This window comes from Vigna umbellata, chromosome 4 (genome assembly GCF_029865625.1).
Source record: "Vigna umbellata cultivar VRB3 chromosome 4, Vumbellata_1.0, whole genome shotgun sequence".
Lineage (NCBI taxonomy): Eukaryota > Viridiplantae > Streptophyta > Magnoliopsida > Fabales > Fabaceae > Vigna > Vigna umbellata.
The window spans coordinates 7,063,785-7,080,330 of record NC_142168.1 but is presented as its reverse complement, the minus strand read 5'-3'; the positions used below and the strand labels follow the sequence as shown (position 1 = coordinate 7,080,330).

At 32.1% G+C, this 16,546-nt stretch overlaps 2 protein-coding genes across 3 annotated transcripts; one reads left to right on the top strand and one right to left on the bottom strand.

The window, feature by feature from the left end:
• Positions 1-1,423: 1,423 nt before the first annotated feature.
• Positions 1,424-5,191, top strand: ORC5 (origin recognition complex protein 5). Of its 2 annotated transcripts, none has more exons than XM_047300411.2 (5): positions 1,424-1,579; positions 2,792-3,655; positions 3,744-4,169; positions 4,381-4,687; positions 4,801-5,191. In XM_047300411.2, exons 2-5 carry the CDS (start codon positions 2,820-2,822, stop codon positions 4,849-4,851), a joined length of 1,620 nt encoding a protein of 539 aa, XP_047156367.2. In that variant the 5' UTR covers positions 1,424-1,579; positions 2,792-2,819; the 3' UTR covers positions 4,852-5,191. The 2 variants fall into 2 exon arrangements, with proteins under 2 accessions (XP_047156367.2, XP_087968064.1); XM_088111938.1 differs by having other exon boundaries at positions 1,425-1,579; positions 2,795-3,655.
• Positions 5,192-5,909: 718 nt separating this feature from the next.
• Positions 5,910-12,050, bottom strand: LOC124827375 (ascorbate transporter, chloroplastic-like). Its single transcript, XM_047300412.2, has 11 exons — positions 11,763-12,050; positions 10,364-10,920; positions 9,788-9,895; positions 9,412-9,567; positions 8,180-8,395; positions 7,606-7,815; positions 7,338-7,475; positions 7,086-7,187; positions 6,915-6,980; positions 6,600-6,684; positions 5,910-6,514 (listed from the first exon to the last, which is right to left on the bottom strand). The coding sequence occupies exons 1-11, from the start codon at positions 11,815-11,817 to the stop codon at positions 6,417-6,419; spliced, it is 1,791 nt and encodes a 596-aa protein (XP_047156368.2). The 5' UTR covers positions 11,818-12,050; the 3' UTR covers positions 5,910-6,416.
• Between the last annotated feature and the right edge of the window lie 4,496 nt (positions 12,051-16,546).

Here is a 16,546-nt window from a genome sequence, read left to right as displayed (position 1 = left end):
GAGATAAGTTGAGTAGAAAATATATATATATATATATATATATATATATATATATATATATATATATATATATATATTGTTTTTAATATGGATTAAAATTAACTTGACTTATTTAATTTGTAGGATAAATTTGGTTGAAAGTGGGTTTACAATTCATTTTATGTATGAATTTTGAATCAGCTCACTCAAGCCAACAACATTTAAACCTACAATGGTAAGTTGTGCCTACCAATAATAAAAGTTCTTGATTGAATTATATGACAATAAATAAGTGAGTAAATTCAATAGTTGACCTATTTACTAATTTATAATGAGTTAGTCAGCCTACAAACTTTTCTATCTTAATATAAAATAAATAATATTAAATTATATTGTTTTTAACTCAATCCATCAATGCTCATTTTCTATTTTTATATTATTTAGATGTTATTAATATCCATTTATATTGTTATAATATTATTTTTATTATAAAAAAATAATGATATGACTGAAATTAAAAAAAATTAAGAAAAATATTTATCTTATAATTTGGTTATATAAAATTAAGTTAGATAATCTCTATCTTTTAAAAGTAAATATTAAAATGTAACTTATCATGGCAAGGCCTATATAGAACATTTATTTGTTTCATTTCAAAGATGGACATGAATGAACTTTTGATAAGTTTAACTTTAAACATCATATCTAATCTATTTGGAATATAAGTTAAACAATTATGACCCTATCTACTTAAAATATCCATTAAATATGTATTAGTTAATTTTTTCTCTCTGAAATTTAGTTTTTTACCATGGTATTTAATTGTTATCATGTGATCCTCTTAATCCCCCCATTGAATTTATTTGTTAAACATTCTTATTCTTTAAAAGGTTAATTCAATAGAATTGCAATGGATATAATATTTAAGATGGTAGTTTACCAATGTCATATGTTAATTGGCAACTAATTATCATGTCAATGCTATCCTAATTTAAAGGGTGATGAATTAGGGTCCACAATTGAGAAAATTTTAAAATAATCCAAACAGCTCTGTAATAAACTGTTTTTTTAAAACTACTTATGTACACAAATTCAAATTATACTGCTTTTGTTCATATAGTCTCTCTCTATATCTAAATTAAACCGTGATAATAAGAGTAAAAAATATAACTTTTTGGTTTTAGTTTTTTCTTGCTCACTATATGATATCAACATATAATAAACTTATTATGTGCAAGCTTTTTACCGATCTTAAATTATAAAAAAAATAAAAAATTGGTATATTAAAAAATAAAAAATTTCATGCCTTTTTAATAAAAATGATTATATATATATGTTAAAATACTTCATAAAAAGTATAATATGTAAAATACATTTATATATAAGATATTTTGCCATTTATTTCGTTTTAAAACCATAATATTATTGCCAACATTAATATAGGAGCAAAGAAAATCTAGGAGCCAACGCAGAAAACTTAGGTCAGTATTTTCCGCGGTCGTGTCGATTGGTTTTGGCGCCATCACTGTTGAGTTTGCACCCAAACCCACACTTAAAAGACTTTGCCTTCTCTCTTTTCTTTATTCATTTCACCAATAAGGTAACTTCTCTCTTTCTCTCTCTCTCTGTTCTACACCGTTTTCGTTCTCTAACGCTGACATGCCGAATGTACTGTGTATGGCCATGATTCTCAAATGTTTCAAGTTGGACAATTTCCGTTCTGTTTATTTTATCCATTGGGATGTGAAATCTCTACTATTTTTTTTTTTGAGGGGGTGATCAACAATGAAAAGTTCAGTCTTTTGAGTGGGTCTGAAAAACTAGGAATTGGAGTAACCCCAATCTTTGTGCTTGAAAGTGCATTTCAATGGGATGATCCCCAATTTATCAAATGTGAAATTTTGTTGAAAAATTACATTCTTGGACAAAGATGCATTACTTTTACTTGGCATTAATTGCTCTGAGTTGGGTCGGATAAGAGATTGATTTTCTAGGCCACATTCCTTCTACTTTGTCTTCTGGGTTTCCCCTGTCTAAACTTGATTGTTGTGCTGTTACACAGCGCTTTCATTACGACAGAGTAATAATTATTTGAATTTTTATTATCTGTTTGAGTGGTTTAGTGAACAATGTTTGGGAGTGAGTGTGTTCGTCTTTAGATTCTTCGCCCCATGATAGGGTTCCTTTATGTTATTCACATATTTGATTATTTGGAAATTATTTCATTGCTTTCTATATAAAAAAATGGGAATCCTTAAGTGCAGAATTATGTGATCCAGTTGTTGTCAGATCAACTTAATGTCATTTACACACTGTATTTTCAGTTTTGTTTTAGATTGATATCACTGAAATCATTAATATTTAGATTTGTTCTTGAAAGGAAACTTCCATTTCATACAACTTTTTTTTTTACTGTCTGTCGTTAATCAATGCTTTATATGAACGTGAATCTGTGTAGTGATTATGATAAAGTTTTTTAATGCTTACTTGAGTATTCATTGGATTTGATAATGTGCTTATGTTAATCTACGCCAAGCAAATGGTGGATTGATGACCCAAAGGTTGCATTGGTTTTGTTTTCTTTAGAATAAAAGGGGTTGTGATTTCTGATGTATGAAATGCTATTAAATGATAATATAATACGGTCTTTTCATACTTGTCTCTGGTCGAACCTTTTCATTACGATACTGGGCTGGGTTTTGGGTTACCATTGTATTGTTGGTATAATATGTTTTACAACCAACAATTGGCATTCATACTTATTGGAGTATCCTCTTCATTCATTTCTAATTTATAGTTTCATCATTGTCAGAAGTTAAGGATCGTCAGCGGTTGAGGCAATGGATAAAGAGAAAACCTCACAAACCCCAAGAAGAACGACAAGGTCTTTGGCTTCATCTCCGACATCCACTTCAAATAATGTAATTGCAGCAAAAGTAAATAGCCTTGAACTTTCGACAATCAACGACCTTTTAGTTGGAGGAGATCCAATCAGTCTAGATGACATAATTTCCAACTTTCCTGGTAGAAGAAACCAGATTCTTGAGATTGGGCGTCTTTTGGGACCTTTGAATTCACCAATGCTTCCTTTGTTTGTATATGGAGGCCCTTGTACTGGAAAAACCAGTGTCATTCTTCAATTGTTCAGGCATCTCAACAGGCCTCTCGTTTATTCTAGTTGTAGGACATGTTATAACCAGGGTATCTTGTTTGAATCTATTCTGAATCAGTTATTTCTCCATAGAAAAAATGCTGCCAATGGTTATGCAAATGCAAAACGCTGTGACAGACCGTCTGATTTTGTCAACTTTCTTCGGGAAGCATTGACCAATGTTATAAACAACCTCAAAGAGAAGTCAGAGAAGTTGGTCTCAAATAAGATGAGACAAGAGAAAATTGGAAACATGATCTACTTGGTTTTTGACAATTTTCATCTTGTTAGGGAATGGGATAAGAGTTCTACTATATTGCCTTTACTGTTTAATCTCTATGATATGCTAAAGATGCATGAGGTGGGTCTGATTTTTATCAGTAGTACTTCCCCAGACACATTTTACTCCAACATGGGATATGTAGAGCCTATCCCCGTTTACTTTCCTGATTATACAGAAGGTGATATTCGTCAAATATTATTAAGAAACCAAGTGAACCAAAAGCTTTATTCCTCATTTCTCGAGTAACACACTTTATCCCTATATCTCTTTCCATTGTCTGCTTTACATTATCTCATATAGTGAAGACTTTTATCTCTTCTTTTCTTGCAGTGTAGTTCTGAAGTCTTTTTATGGAATTACAAAGCAAGTTGGTGATTTGTCTGCCGCCTTAAAGCCACTATATGAAAAATATTGTGAACCTTTAAGTGATAAGGGAAAGGGAGTTGCTCCTGATCAACAGATGAGGCGAAGGCTGCTTGCTCATATCAACCCTCATATTGGCCCCTCTTTGAATGAGATATTTAAGGTTTCATCCCTTTCTTCTACTGAAGTGGAGGCCCGGAAAGATGAAAAGCGGAAGGGAAATCCCAGGAGATTGGCGAAATCTGAAGAACTAGGCAGTCTTGATTTTCATATGTCTACTAGTGCAAAGTATCTTCTGATTTCGGCATTCCTTGCCTCCAGAAACCCAGCTACTCTTGATGCTTCTCTTTTTGATTCCAAAGGTGGTTCTGATAATCGAAAGCGAAAGAGGAAGTAAGTATGATGATTTAATATCAATACCAAATATGTCATGTTATGATCACAAAGTGGCATGATTTAACACTCTTCATCATTGTGAATGAAGCCTTTTTCTGGCCTTTCCCATGTACTCAACTTTTGTCTTTGTAGGAATTAAAATTCTAACTATTGTCTGATTTGGATGTTTACGTTTTTATTTTTCTGAGTTGTGCTTTTTCATGGGTAGGCCTTCTGAGAAAGCGATGGAACGGAAAGAAACTTTGGAAGAGGAGCTACTAATGAAAGGACCTGGAACTTTCCCATTGGAGAGGTTGTTAGCCATCTTTCAGTGCCTAGTATCAGTCGCCGAAGATGAGGAAGAACCAAACAATGATGGATTTGGAGTTGAGGGTGGCAGTGCTGGACTGATGTCTGATGTTCTTTTGCAGCTGTCTAGTCTCTGCAATGCTAATTTTATATTCAAAGGTAGAAGCTGTCCAATTGAGGGCTCAACCCGGTATCGATCAACCATTTCCGAAGATCTGGCTTTGAAGGTGACATCTATGTCTAACTTTCCCTCAAAATTCTTTGGTATTGTTTATGTAAAGAGATTCAATATACACATAAACTACAAACAAAAAGTAACGCTTTCAATTTTCTTAAGCAGGTTGCAAGGAGCCTTAAGTTTCCATTATCAAAGTATTTGTATAGGAGTTAGTAATATTTTTGACATCAGCGTTTCACGAAGCAGGGATATCAACTTTTTTCTCTAACAGATCTGCCAAGTGCTTACAACCTCTACTGTCATCAACATGAATCAGATGGAATCTCCTTAGAATGCTTGAAGTCAAACCAATAGTGTAGAATTGTGACCATGGAAAATCCATGGATGTTGAATAGATAATTCTTTGTGACATTTTTCTGGTTTTATGTTTACTTGTAGATCTGCATTTACATTTTTATTTGAAGTTGTTTACATCTTAACTTGTAAGAAACATTGTATGTAGATGTACCTTAATTTTTGAAATCAATCTTTAATGTTGGCATTAGTATTGTAAGATTTGGCAGGAAAATTCTTGGATTTGTTTCTATGAATTGCAATGAAAAATGTACATGTTTAAGTAGTATTGGGAAACCAATTAGTGGTATCAGTTTGACCGTTAACTGAACGCTCTACTGATAAAACTGAACTAATTAAACTATCGGCTTAAAAAGCAGTCCAATCGCGACTCAATTGAACCGATTCATCAACCAAGCACCAAAAGATTGGTAAACAGGGTTTCATACGTTCCCTGCTGAGAAGAACATTTTTATCACCATTAGCGATGGTTGATAAAGTTAAGTATGTGTCTAATCATTGTAAAATGAACTCATGGATGTTTGGTAGACAGATACATATTATGTTATATGATTTGTTAATTTGTTTTTATCATATTGTTAATTTTGTCATTTTATAAATTATATACACGTTGTTGATACTTAAAAATACTAATTTTAACACAATTTTTTGTTAGTAATGAAAATTTTCTAAAAATTACAAAATTATAACAGAGATTCATTAAATAAGTTGTGTAAGACTGACAAGACTCAGTCATTTTCAATCAATTAGAAAGAGTTATTCAAAATAGACTGTTCCTAGCATTTTCATTACATTAATCGTGTATTAGTGTTTTTATTAGTTCAATGGCCAGTTATTTTTTAAAACATTGATATAATGAAAAAGATAAAGATACAGATGTCCTTGTTAGAGAGATATAATTAAATAGCTGAATAATCTAATGAACATGTATATACTGAGCTTGTGATTGCTTAGATGAGGTTTGACATGAGGAAACAGCCCACTGACTTTCTATACAGAAAGCACTTGAGTTCATGGAACAAAGGCATGGGCAAAAGGGAAAAGGACCAGTAAAGTGAGTTTATTACTGAGTTTGGCTATAAAGTAAGCAAGTAAAAATGTATCTAATATTGACTTAATTTAAAGTGTATTCTAAGCTTACCTTACTAAAATATAAGGGTACCTTTACTTACTCATTTTAGAAACAAACTCACTGTAGAGAAGTGTCGAGGAAAAGGAGCAAAATTAATCCAAGATTTCTTCTTGGAGACACTATTTTATCAAAGGCCATGGTTTATGGTGAAAACTTCCATGGTGTCTCTTTCTTTTCTACTTTTTGAGGGTGTTTAATCTTCCAAGACATGTTTGGTAATCTGATTACTGTTCCATCCGTTTCTATATTTTTCAATGGCTAAAAAGGCTACACTTTCCTTGGCATGTAATCTTCAGTCAAGAACTTTCTCTCCAGTAGAAAAGATATTCCACACCAATGTCCCTATTATGTACAAAGCAACAGCAACCTTAAAAACATCATTCCAAGAACCTGCAATAAAAGATCACATGATTGGAAACCTAGAAAGAAGTTACAAAACATGGTGAACTTCAAAATGAAGAGGGAACTCTCAAACCTCGCTGGAGTATTAAACCAGTTGCAGCTGTACCAAATACACCAGCAAGCACTCCTGCCGTATTTGATAGTCCAAGCAATACACCCTGAAATTGAATCTCGTGAATAATATGATAGATGCATATTTAGATGTATGAGTTGATGTATAACTATCAAGAACAATAATTGAAGTGAAGTGTATTGTAGTCTTCAATCTTTGGGTAAAATTGTTTCAGTGGTCTGCCATATTCTTTTTACTGATAGTATTAGTACTTTTAAGCTCACATTTGACAGTTTATTGGTTGTTGTCATGTAAATTAGCAAAGCAAATACTCACAGCATAGCGGGGTCCAATGTCTTGGTGATTGGAATAGAGACCAGATTGTGAGAATGCATCAGATCCCTGTCAAGAAAATAACATATTATGGTTAAATTAAGGTTATTCTGCATATATTTAGAACATATGGAAACGTGTTGCAATGGTTCAAAAAATAGAGGAAGCTCAAACCTGACTACACGCCATGCATAGTACAGCCATGGCAGGTGTTCTGACATGGCTCAGTTGAGAAAGAAAAAATGCAGGACCCAGAAATCCTATTGATTGCATGATCTGCAAACTCAAAACCATTAAAAGCAGGAACATTTTGAAGAGTGAAATCAATGCAAAATATTTCCTTCGATTTAGCACCGAAATGAATGGATGCCTAAGCACTATTATTTAAGAAAAAAGGCATTCCATTAAGAACAATAATTTTCTTGCCTTTCGAACAGTTGTTATGGAGACGCCTTTTCTCACAAGTGTGTCAGCAATCCACCCACCAATATTTGCAAAAGCAGCCATGGTTAACCATGGAAGAACACATAAGAGCCCAGATTCAGTGAGGTTGAACTTCAGAACCTGAGAAAATGATTAGTCTATTGATTCAGTAGCCTAAAAGCGGAAATGTACTGTAATGTACTTAGTACTGAGTTCATTTTATAGATACATACAACTAAGAAAGTAGTTAAATTTATTAAAAAGTTAGTACCTGATTATAATAAGTAGGCATCCAGGTCAGAAGAATAAAAGTCCCCCAATTGTGACAGAAGTGGGAGATTATAAGAGCCCAAACCGGTGCTTTTGATAAAATTAATTTCCAAGGAATGGAAGAAACAGGTGCATTTGATACATTGCCTTCTAGTATGAGCCTTTTCTCCTCTATCCCAAGATCTGGGTCATCTTTTGGGGAGCTATATGCCTGGTAGAGCCCAAGAGAGAGGAAAGGAAATGAGTCAACAGGCTAAGCAGGAAACTAAGCAGTGCCCCTGCCATTTAGAACTTTCGTGTGCAATGATAATGTGTTTCCACCTAAATAGAATTTCAGAGGCCTTGTTGTGCAAAAAAGTTGGTCTGCTCTTATATCCAGTCAATGGATAATTGTTCTTGAAAATAAAATTGCATACTGATGAAATTGAAGTCATACACTGACACTTTTTAGACTATCCCCCTTAATTATGGGTTGTCAGGGGGAAGGTTATTTTTTCCTCCTCTCAATTTTTTTTTTCCATTAGGAAAAGATACATGTATTAGACTTCATTGAAACTAAAGTGAAATTGACTTACATTTCTTAACCACAAGGCAAACCAGATACTTCCAAGGGATCCAAAAGAGTAAAAAACTGATGGCCACCCAAATTTTTGGATTAGTAACGGTGAGAATGCCAAGCCAACCACCGAACCAAGGTACATGCCACTATATACTAGGGCCAGTGATCTGCTTCTCTCTGAAACTGGAATCCACTTGGAAAGCATATTATTCATAGCAGGCATGGCAACACCCTGAAAACAAAGAATTAGCATGGTGGGTTTCTAAATCTTAAGACTAAGATTGATGTCTACATGCATAGACTTTCGACATGAGATCATTCATATGGTAAAATATAATCCATTTGTCTGTATTATTTTACACATGGATCTTGGTTTTGGAGGGTAGAGGTAATAAACTATGAAACTATGTTTGTCCATCTTGGTTGCATTGTGCATCACTTGCCCTGTCTGTTTTAAATGAAAATAAAGTTCATGCTTTGAGGCTAGTTTTCTAACTTTTTATTCATGCTTACATGATAGAAGTTGCAAGCAATGTTATCGACCAAAAGTCCATAATAAAGCTTGTCAGAGCCTAACAATTGACACTCCCAATTTTGAGGAGCACCAAAGCATTAAGGTTCAGATGAAATTTTACAAAAAGGTTGGTCTGTTTATCACGTGTGTGAAATCCTAAAGTATTGCTATATGATAGACCAAGTCTAACATATGTACATCGTGTCCTAGCATTTTTGTGAAGATGAAGCATACGATATCCTAAGAGTCTTTGGAGATTATTAAGATCATTTAGAAGTCCTCTTACCTGTTCAGCGCTTTAGAAACTTATAAGTGTGAAGGGAATATATATAACTTTATTCTGATTCTCACGTTAATGATTTACATCATATAAATAGAAAAGGAATAAAAACAGCCTATTTCTATAGTATCAACATATCAGGAATTGATTTGATCCAGACTAATCTTCCCCTCAATTATACGGATTTTATTTCCTATCATAATCTGAATTTAACACCAGATTTCAACCTTCCTAATTTACTGACAAAACTCATATTTTGTCTTTATAAAGATATTTGAAGGAAGAAAAATTCAATCTAACTCCACTTTTGTAATTTTCTTTTCATTTATCCTTTTTTAAAGCTGATAATTGATTTTGCATTAGAATAGATATCTGGATAAGGGACCATACGAGCTTGTTTTCTTAACCAAGTTGATGAAACCATGAAAGTAGTATAGATATATAATAGACCAACCTCACCGATCCCCATAAATGCACGCATAATAAGCAAACAAGGGAGCCCAATTCTTGCAGCAATAGGTGTTAAAATTGTTGCCATTGACCACCAGACAACTCCGAAACCTAGCACTAGTTTCCCACCAAGTTTGTCGGCCCATATGCCACCAAGGATCTAAACCAGAAAAACAAAACAACGTTGCATAAATGTATGTCAGTACGCAACTATGAAAAGACAATTAAAGAACTGTATTTCTATTAAGAAACAAAAAAAAATTGTGCCAAGCTCAACTAGCAGTGGTACTCTATTGCGTACTAGAAGTTGAAGTTAAATGTATCAGATCAATTTGTTGTTTAAAGTACTATGTTTAGGATGGAGGGTATAGCGATCACACCTGTGTAAGAAGGTAGCCCCAGAAGAAAGATGACTGAATTAGGCCAACTGTTGCACTGTTCCACTTAAATTCTTGAGACATTGGAAGTATTGCTATACTCATATTCACCTGTTTAATATAATGGACAAGTAAAGAACGAGAAGAAACATCAGTTGTTCATATTAAAAACACAACTATCAAGAACAGGAAAATTTAAAAACACAACTACATCAGTAGTTCATATTGAAAAGATTTGGACTCACTTATGTTACTAACATCACAATGTGATGTTATAAGAGATTAATCGAGACGCAATAAGTTATAATAGGGCCTGCCGTTATTTATGCAGGACCTATTAAATTTTCGTTTTATCTTTCTCAAAACATCACATTGCCTTGTTAGTAAGTAATAAGAAAGGATCCAAATTCTAGTTTAAGGAAAAACCATAATATCAACTTCTGCATAAAATGTAGCACTGTATTGGAGATTGTAGAGACTTTGCAATGCCACCCAATGAAATATGAAGGAATGTTAAGGAATGAGACATGGCAGTATATTGGAATTTAAATTGTGTGAATACCAAATGAAAACACTCACACGATCCATGTTGCACAGCAGAAATGCTGCAAAACATAGCAACACAACAACCCAGCGCTTTGGAAACTTCTGCCACCAAGAAGATACTTGTGGAACATTCCCTTCCAAGAGAATGGCTTCATCTGTCCCTTCAGCTGATGCAAGAGGATTGACCTCTGATTCTGTAACATCATAATCCTCAGACTTGTAATGAACACAAGCCGGATTAGCCTTACCAACTTTGCTTAAACCCAGTCCATATACTGCTCTTCGTTGAATAAGGCTACAGCTATAGAGATCTGAAGAGAGGGAGTAGTGACATCTGCTGGCGTTTAGTTTCATGTTCATGCAGTGAATAGGTCTCTGCGATATTGAAGAACAACGCTGCACTTCATCTTCAAATGTTGGTATTAGTTTTGAAACTTTCTCATTCAAAGGTTCTCTAGCATGAAAACGCATCCCATGCCAGCATCTTGAGAAATGATCCTTTGCATTCTGGCCACCATAACGTGCAACAAATGCACAAGAAATGTCCCCTCTTTGAGGTGATAGATCCTTTCCCAAATGATATAAATTTCCTGCCCATATCAAACAGTTGCTTAAACCTGTTCATAGTCTGCTGTAGTGATCTACAGAAAGCAAGCTCAGAGGGTTTCAAGGGGATCATAATCAAACCTAATTGATACACATTCTCAAACTTACCATAATTTCCATGCATTGCTGAACAATAGGTAATACTCTCATCAAAATAAACTACAGAAAAAGTTATCCATGCTTTACTCCATCCATAATTTTATCAGATCATCTATGTATAAATTCTGGCAACTATGGTACGTCAAATAACATAAAAAATCTTGGTTTCAGAAAGTGGAATGTCAAAAACTTTTTCCCCTTGGTGAACTAATTGGATTGTTGAGAGCCAAATGCGTGAAGCGTGCATTAGAAGATGTTACTTTCTACCATGTTAAACCATTGAGAAAAACAGAGTATCCAGAATACTCAACAGTTTCATATCTAAGCAAGTTTTCAATTTACCAAAAGCCACTCTAATTGTTGGCAAGAACATAAAAAGGGTCATCATCATTCCCCAAGTTCCCCCTTTTCCTGCTATAAAAAGAATGTGGGAAAATGTTTTGTACGGTAAAATCTTCAATATTTAATTCCAACGTTTGGCTTTACTATCTACAGCTCTACGAAGTATAACCCTATAGAGTAGACTGATTCTATACCAAATAACTTTCACCAGCACCAAAAATAATAACAATAATGAGAAAGAAAAGGGGAAAAAAATCTCTAGCAATAGTAGGCTTGAAAGAAAAAAGAACAAAGCAAGAGATAATTTAATCCATAAAGTAAAATAATAGAAGAAAAAGAAAAGAATTAGCAGAGTGAAAAGTAATCATGGTTGAGGAAGAAAAACCTGGTCCAATGAAAGAAGTGAAGTTTGTGTTGGAAAGCAAACCACCCAGAGCCATTGGTAATGCAAGTGAGGAGCTATGAGAGTGAGAACTGAAAAGTGAGAAGAAGGGTCTTACACCATTTCACAGCACAAAAACATAATTCAAATTCTGCAAAAATGATGTCATGTCATCCATGGATAATGGAAATCTCTCACTCCATGCTATGCTAAGCTATTGGATAAGCAGATCATACAAACTTGTGTTTGAAAAGACATTAAAAACTAAAAAAAATGTTTTTTTTTTTTCACAACCTTTTGTTCATGTAATCATAATACAATTTTTCAGATAATTAGATGATTTTTTGGGTATTTAATAGAATATGAAATTAATGGAATATGAAATTAATGGAATATGAAATTCCAGTTGCCTTTTCAGTAAGAAAAAGGGGGGCGGAGAGCGTGACACGTGGCACGTCATCCTTGCAAATAGTTGGCCAACTGTACAAAATAGTGAAATTATCGATATACCCCTTTGGATCAGTGTACTTTTGGTACTGGTAACTTTATAAGAGGAAGTGAACCGAGGGTTACTATGGAAATATAAAAATTTGAAACCTAAGTCTTGACAGCTTGTCCCTGCAGAAAAGTGCAGGAGAATATATTATTATTATTATTTTTAGTGTTATTATTTATTTAATTATTTTTTTAGAGTGTTTCAAAAATACTAAGGGATGCTATTTTCTTAGGTTCAGTCGTGGAATATTTTGCTTTAGACACGTGGCTTCTTCACCAACGTTAAAAGTGTTCTGTGGTTTTGTATGGAACATGTGTTTCTCAAAGAGAGGAGTTCATTCAAATTGCAAAAATTATTAATTTGAAGCTTCACATAACTCATATCCACTAATGAAGAACCAAGTGTAATAATTATAATTTATTTTCATGCTATTATTTAAATAACTAAAGTTAAATACTTTTTTTAAATCATTAAACATTTCCTTAGTTCTTTTTTATATTCATCGTTGCTTCATTTTTTTCATCATTCATCTATATAATAATTATGAAAAATATCACATTTAAATATCCCTAATTGCCAACAACTACCATAATGGAAACATATCCCGAACTTATCAATGGTTTGTCCGTCTGTGTCGGTATGGTGAAAAGTTAGGATGAAATATAACATGAGTTGTCTATTAAAAATAAATCAGTTTTGATACAATTATTCTAATTTTTTTAGATTTTAATCATATTTTTTTATTGTGTTGTTAAATATTTTAAAAAATATTGTCTCGTTTTAAACATCAATAACATCTTAATTCAAATGTTTTTGAACAATAGAGATAAATGAATTTTATTTTCAATACAACCACAAAACATTACCACACATACTTTTAACCTAGTTAATTTTTTTTTTACTTTTTTGGCAAACGGTTTTAGACCAACATTTAACTCGTAATATATTAAAACTGTAAAAATAATTTAAACATTATTTTAATTTGACATGTCAAAAATATTTAATATATTTATATTAGGAAAACTATAAGAATTTAGAATCCAAAATGTATCGATGTATAAGATAAAAATAATGCATTCAATTTATAAAATAAAAAACATATTTAACCTTAATCAAAATAAATATATTAGGATATAGAATTAAAATAATAAATGAAATTTCAATTATTTAGGTGTATAATAAATGGAATTTTCTTTATTTTGAATTAAAATTTGTTATTTAAATATAAAATTTGTAACATCTTATATTAGTATACACTACTAATTAGACTATTATAATTTCAATATTAAGCATAAACATTCTCTTACATAAATACTTTGTATTATAGTCCTATGAGAATTTTAAAATATATACATAAACTATCTTTCAAAAACTAAAAAGCTTCTTGAATAAAGTTTCTACAATGTAAAAAATCAATTATATAAAATATGCATATACTATTCTAAAATAAAATCTCAACAATCTCATTTTTTTTATCATTCTCACCTATTAATTAATGTATAATTAAGAGTGAACATAGATTGAATTTTTCAATACACAATGTAAATTCATTATAGATTTAATATTATCTAAATAAACTACAGTTATATCTCTTCAATCTAATTTAATTTGGATTAAAATTATATCGAATAAATTTGGTGAGATCGATTAAATATACTTGATTTTTAAGTCATTAGATATGGGCTAGGCCAATTTGGTTTGTTACTTAGTTTAAGGAGATTTGACTCGACTCTTGGTCAAGGACAACTAGGGTCGACTGTCAAAAACGACCCTTGATCAGAGATGGTTTGAGTTGATCCTTGACCCTCGGTCGGGAATGACTCGTGTTGACCCTCGGTCGGTGAAATTCAGGTAGATTCTTGTTCGACAACGACTTAGATCGACTCTCGATCAAGGACAACTTAGGGAGACCCTTGGTCGTGGGCAACTTAGACCGATATTAGGTTAGGGTTCACTTAACCAACTTTCGACATTGACTGAGTCGGTTAAGGGCAACATGGGCTAACCTTCATTAGGATTGATGTGAGCATAGTTTTGATTGGGACACCCAAGACTGCCTCCACCAGAGTCAACTCATACTGACCTTTGACCAAGATTAATGTGAATCGACCTTCGATTACGACTAACATTGGTTGACCTTTAATCAAAATAGAATTGATTTTTGACTAGGATCATCTGGCCAACTTTCAACCTTAATCAACTTGACTAAGATCAACTTAAGTCGAACTTCAACTAAAATCGATGCGAACCGACTTTTAGTTAAGATAAACTCATATTGACCTTCGAGACAACCTTAGAACTTAAAAATAATTTGAGTTATGCATCTTAAAATTTGTTTTTTAAAAGAAAAATTATATATTAGTAAATACTTTTTAAATTGTGTAATTTAAATTTTTTAAAAATTATTTTTGACAAAATGAAAATTTAATTTTTATTTTCATAAAATATTTTTGAAGAAAAATATTTTTATTAACTTTCGAATGGAACAACTCATAAGATAAAACAAAGGGTGTTGCTCCCTCCACCACCACACATTTCTCCCTCCACCTCCCATTTACTATTTTGCCCCTAAGTAAAATTTTACTTTTAGGGTTATTATTTTTTAATTTTACCCATTCATAACCTATTTCACTAATAACCTATTCTAGTCACCCGTACATGAGTAAAATACTTTTCTTTCATTTTAACATTATATTTCTTCCTCTCTTTCTTTCGTCGCTGTGAGATACTACAAGTTGCAAAGGTTGGTGGTGGTAGAAAGAATTATCAAGCAGTCTCCCTCTCGTGATGCAGTGTAGCTCTCATGGTGCAGTACGTGTGTTGCTTCTCCAGGTGCGTATTCGAATAAACCTTCAAATAAAACCCTAAAATAAAAAACGTAACCTTTAAACGGAGGTGACATCCTTCAACGGATGTCAACATCCGTTGAAGGATGTCTAAAGGTTACGTTTTTTATTTTAGGGTTTGTTTTATTAGTTTATTCTTTATTTTGAAAATATTTTAATAATTTAATTTAAATGTTTTGATTTATTATTTTTGAATATATTTTTAATGTATTTTAATAATGTAAGGAAAATAAAGAAGAAAGAAACGGATGAGGAGAAGTGAAACAGAGAAGACAAATGGGGTTGCAGAGTAAAACGGAAGACAAATTGTTAAACGGAAATGAGAGATGGAAAGATTAGGTGCAGGGAGTAAAGTAGGAGAACTAGGTTTGAAATAAATTAAAATAGTAAAAGTAAAAAAATTTAATCTGAGGATATAATTGGAATTAAAAAAAATTGGGAAGGTGGAGGGAGAAAGGTGTGGTGGTGGAGGGAGCAACATCCGGGTGTTGCTCCCTCCACCACCCCAAGTGCTCCTGCACCTCCCCACTATTTTCTTTTATTCCAAAAATACTCTAGACCTCCCCACTATTTTCTTTTCTTCCAAAAATATCCTACACCTCCCCACTATATTGAACAATCTTTCTCTTTTTCTCTTCATGTTATTGGAGCATTCACATGGCTCAAATTTAAACTTGTGATATATTGCAAAATTTTATTTACACTTTTCCTTAAATAAGTTTGATTCAATCTTATTTTCACTGTTCAATATATTTTTTTTCTTCAAATTACTTAATAAATGGTAAAATTTTGTTCTAAATTTCTAGAAAAATGTTTATATATATATGTGTGTTTCTTTTTACATTTAATATCTATAATTTTTAACATTATATTATGTTTTAGCTTACCGACATGTTTGACTCAGATAACTTGAATAAAGTATTTAATTTATTAGATAAATAATATAAAAATATTATTAAATACTTAAAATATAAAAGAAAATTATTTGTTAAAAATTTGAAATTTATTTAGTTCTTTCGTATTATAAAGTTAGTATATAATAATAATAATAATATATTATTTACTATTAATATTATTATGTTTACTATTTTGTATTTGCATCTAACTTTTAAGTTTATAAAATAGAAGTGGTAGAAGGATTAATATTAAAGTTTCCTCCGAATTTTATATTTTTATAATATATCACAAGTTTAAATTTAAGCCATATAAATGCTTCATTAATTAATGCAGAGAGAAAAAAGGAAATATTATTGAGAATAGTGAAAAAGTGTAAAATATTTTTGAAATAAAAAAATAGTAAAAATATGTAAAATATTTTTGAATAAAAAAAAATAATAAAAAAGTGTAGAAACACTTGGAGTGGTTAACTGAACAACACCTTCCCAACTCTCTGAGGTTGAATAATACAATGCCAACAACCCACTTGGAAAGAGGCGAAAGGTTCC

Bases quoted from the DNA above. Each gene is read 5' to 3' on its own strand.
- ORC5 (XM_047300411.2), top strand. From the start codon at position 2,820: ATGGATAAAGAGAAAACCTCACAAACCCCAAGAAGAACGACAAGGTCT. The intron at 4,170-4,380 runs GTAAGTATGATG...TTTCATGGGTAG, and splicing joins AATCGAAAGCGAAAGAGGAA to GCCTTCTGAGAAAGCGATGG. The intron at 4,688-4,800 runs GTGACATCTATG...TTTCTTAAGCAG, and splicing joins CCGAAGATCTGGCTTTGAAG to GTTGCAAGGAGCCTTAAGTT.
- LOC124827375 (XM_047300412.2), bottom strand. From the start codon at position 11,817: ATGGCTCTGGGTGGTTTGCTTTCCAACACAAACTTCACTTCTTTCATT. The intron at 7,188-7,337 runs GCAAGAAAATTA...TTGAGTTTGCAG, and splicing joins CCATAACAACTGTTCGAAAG to ATCATGCAATCAATAGGATT. The intron at 6,981-7,085 runs GTTTGAGCTTCC...TTTTCTTGACAG, and splicing joins TATGCATGGCGTGTAGTCAG to GGATCTGATGCATTCTCACA.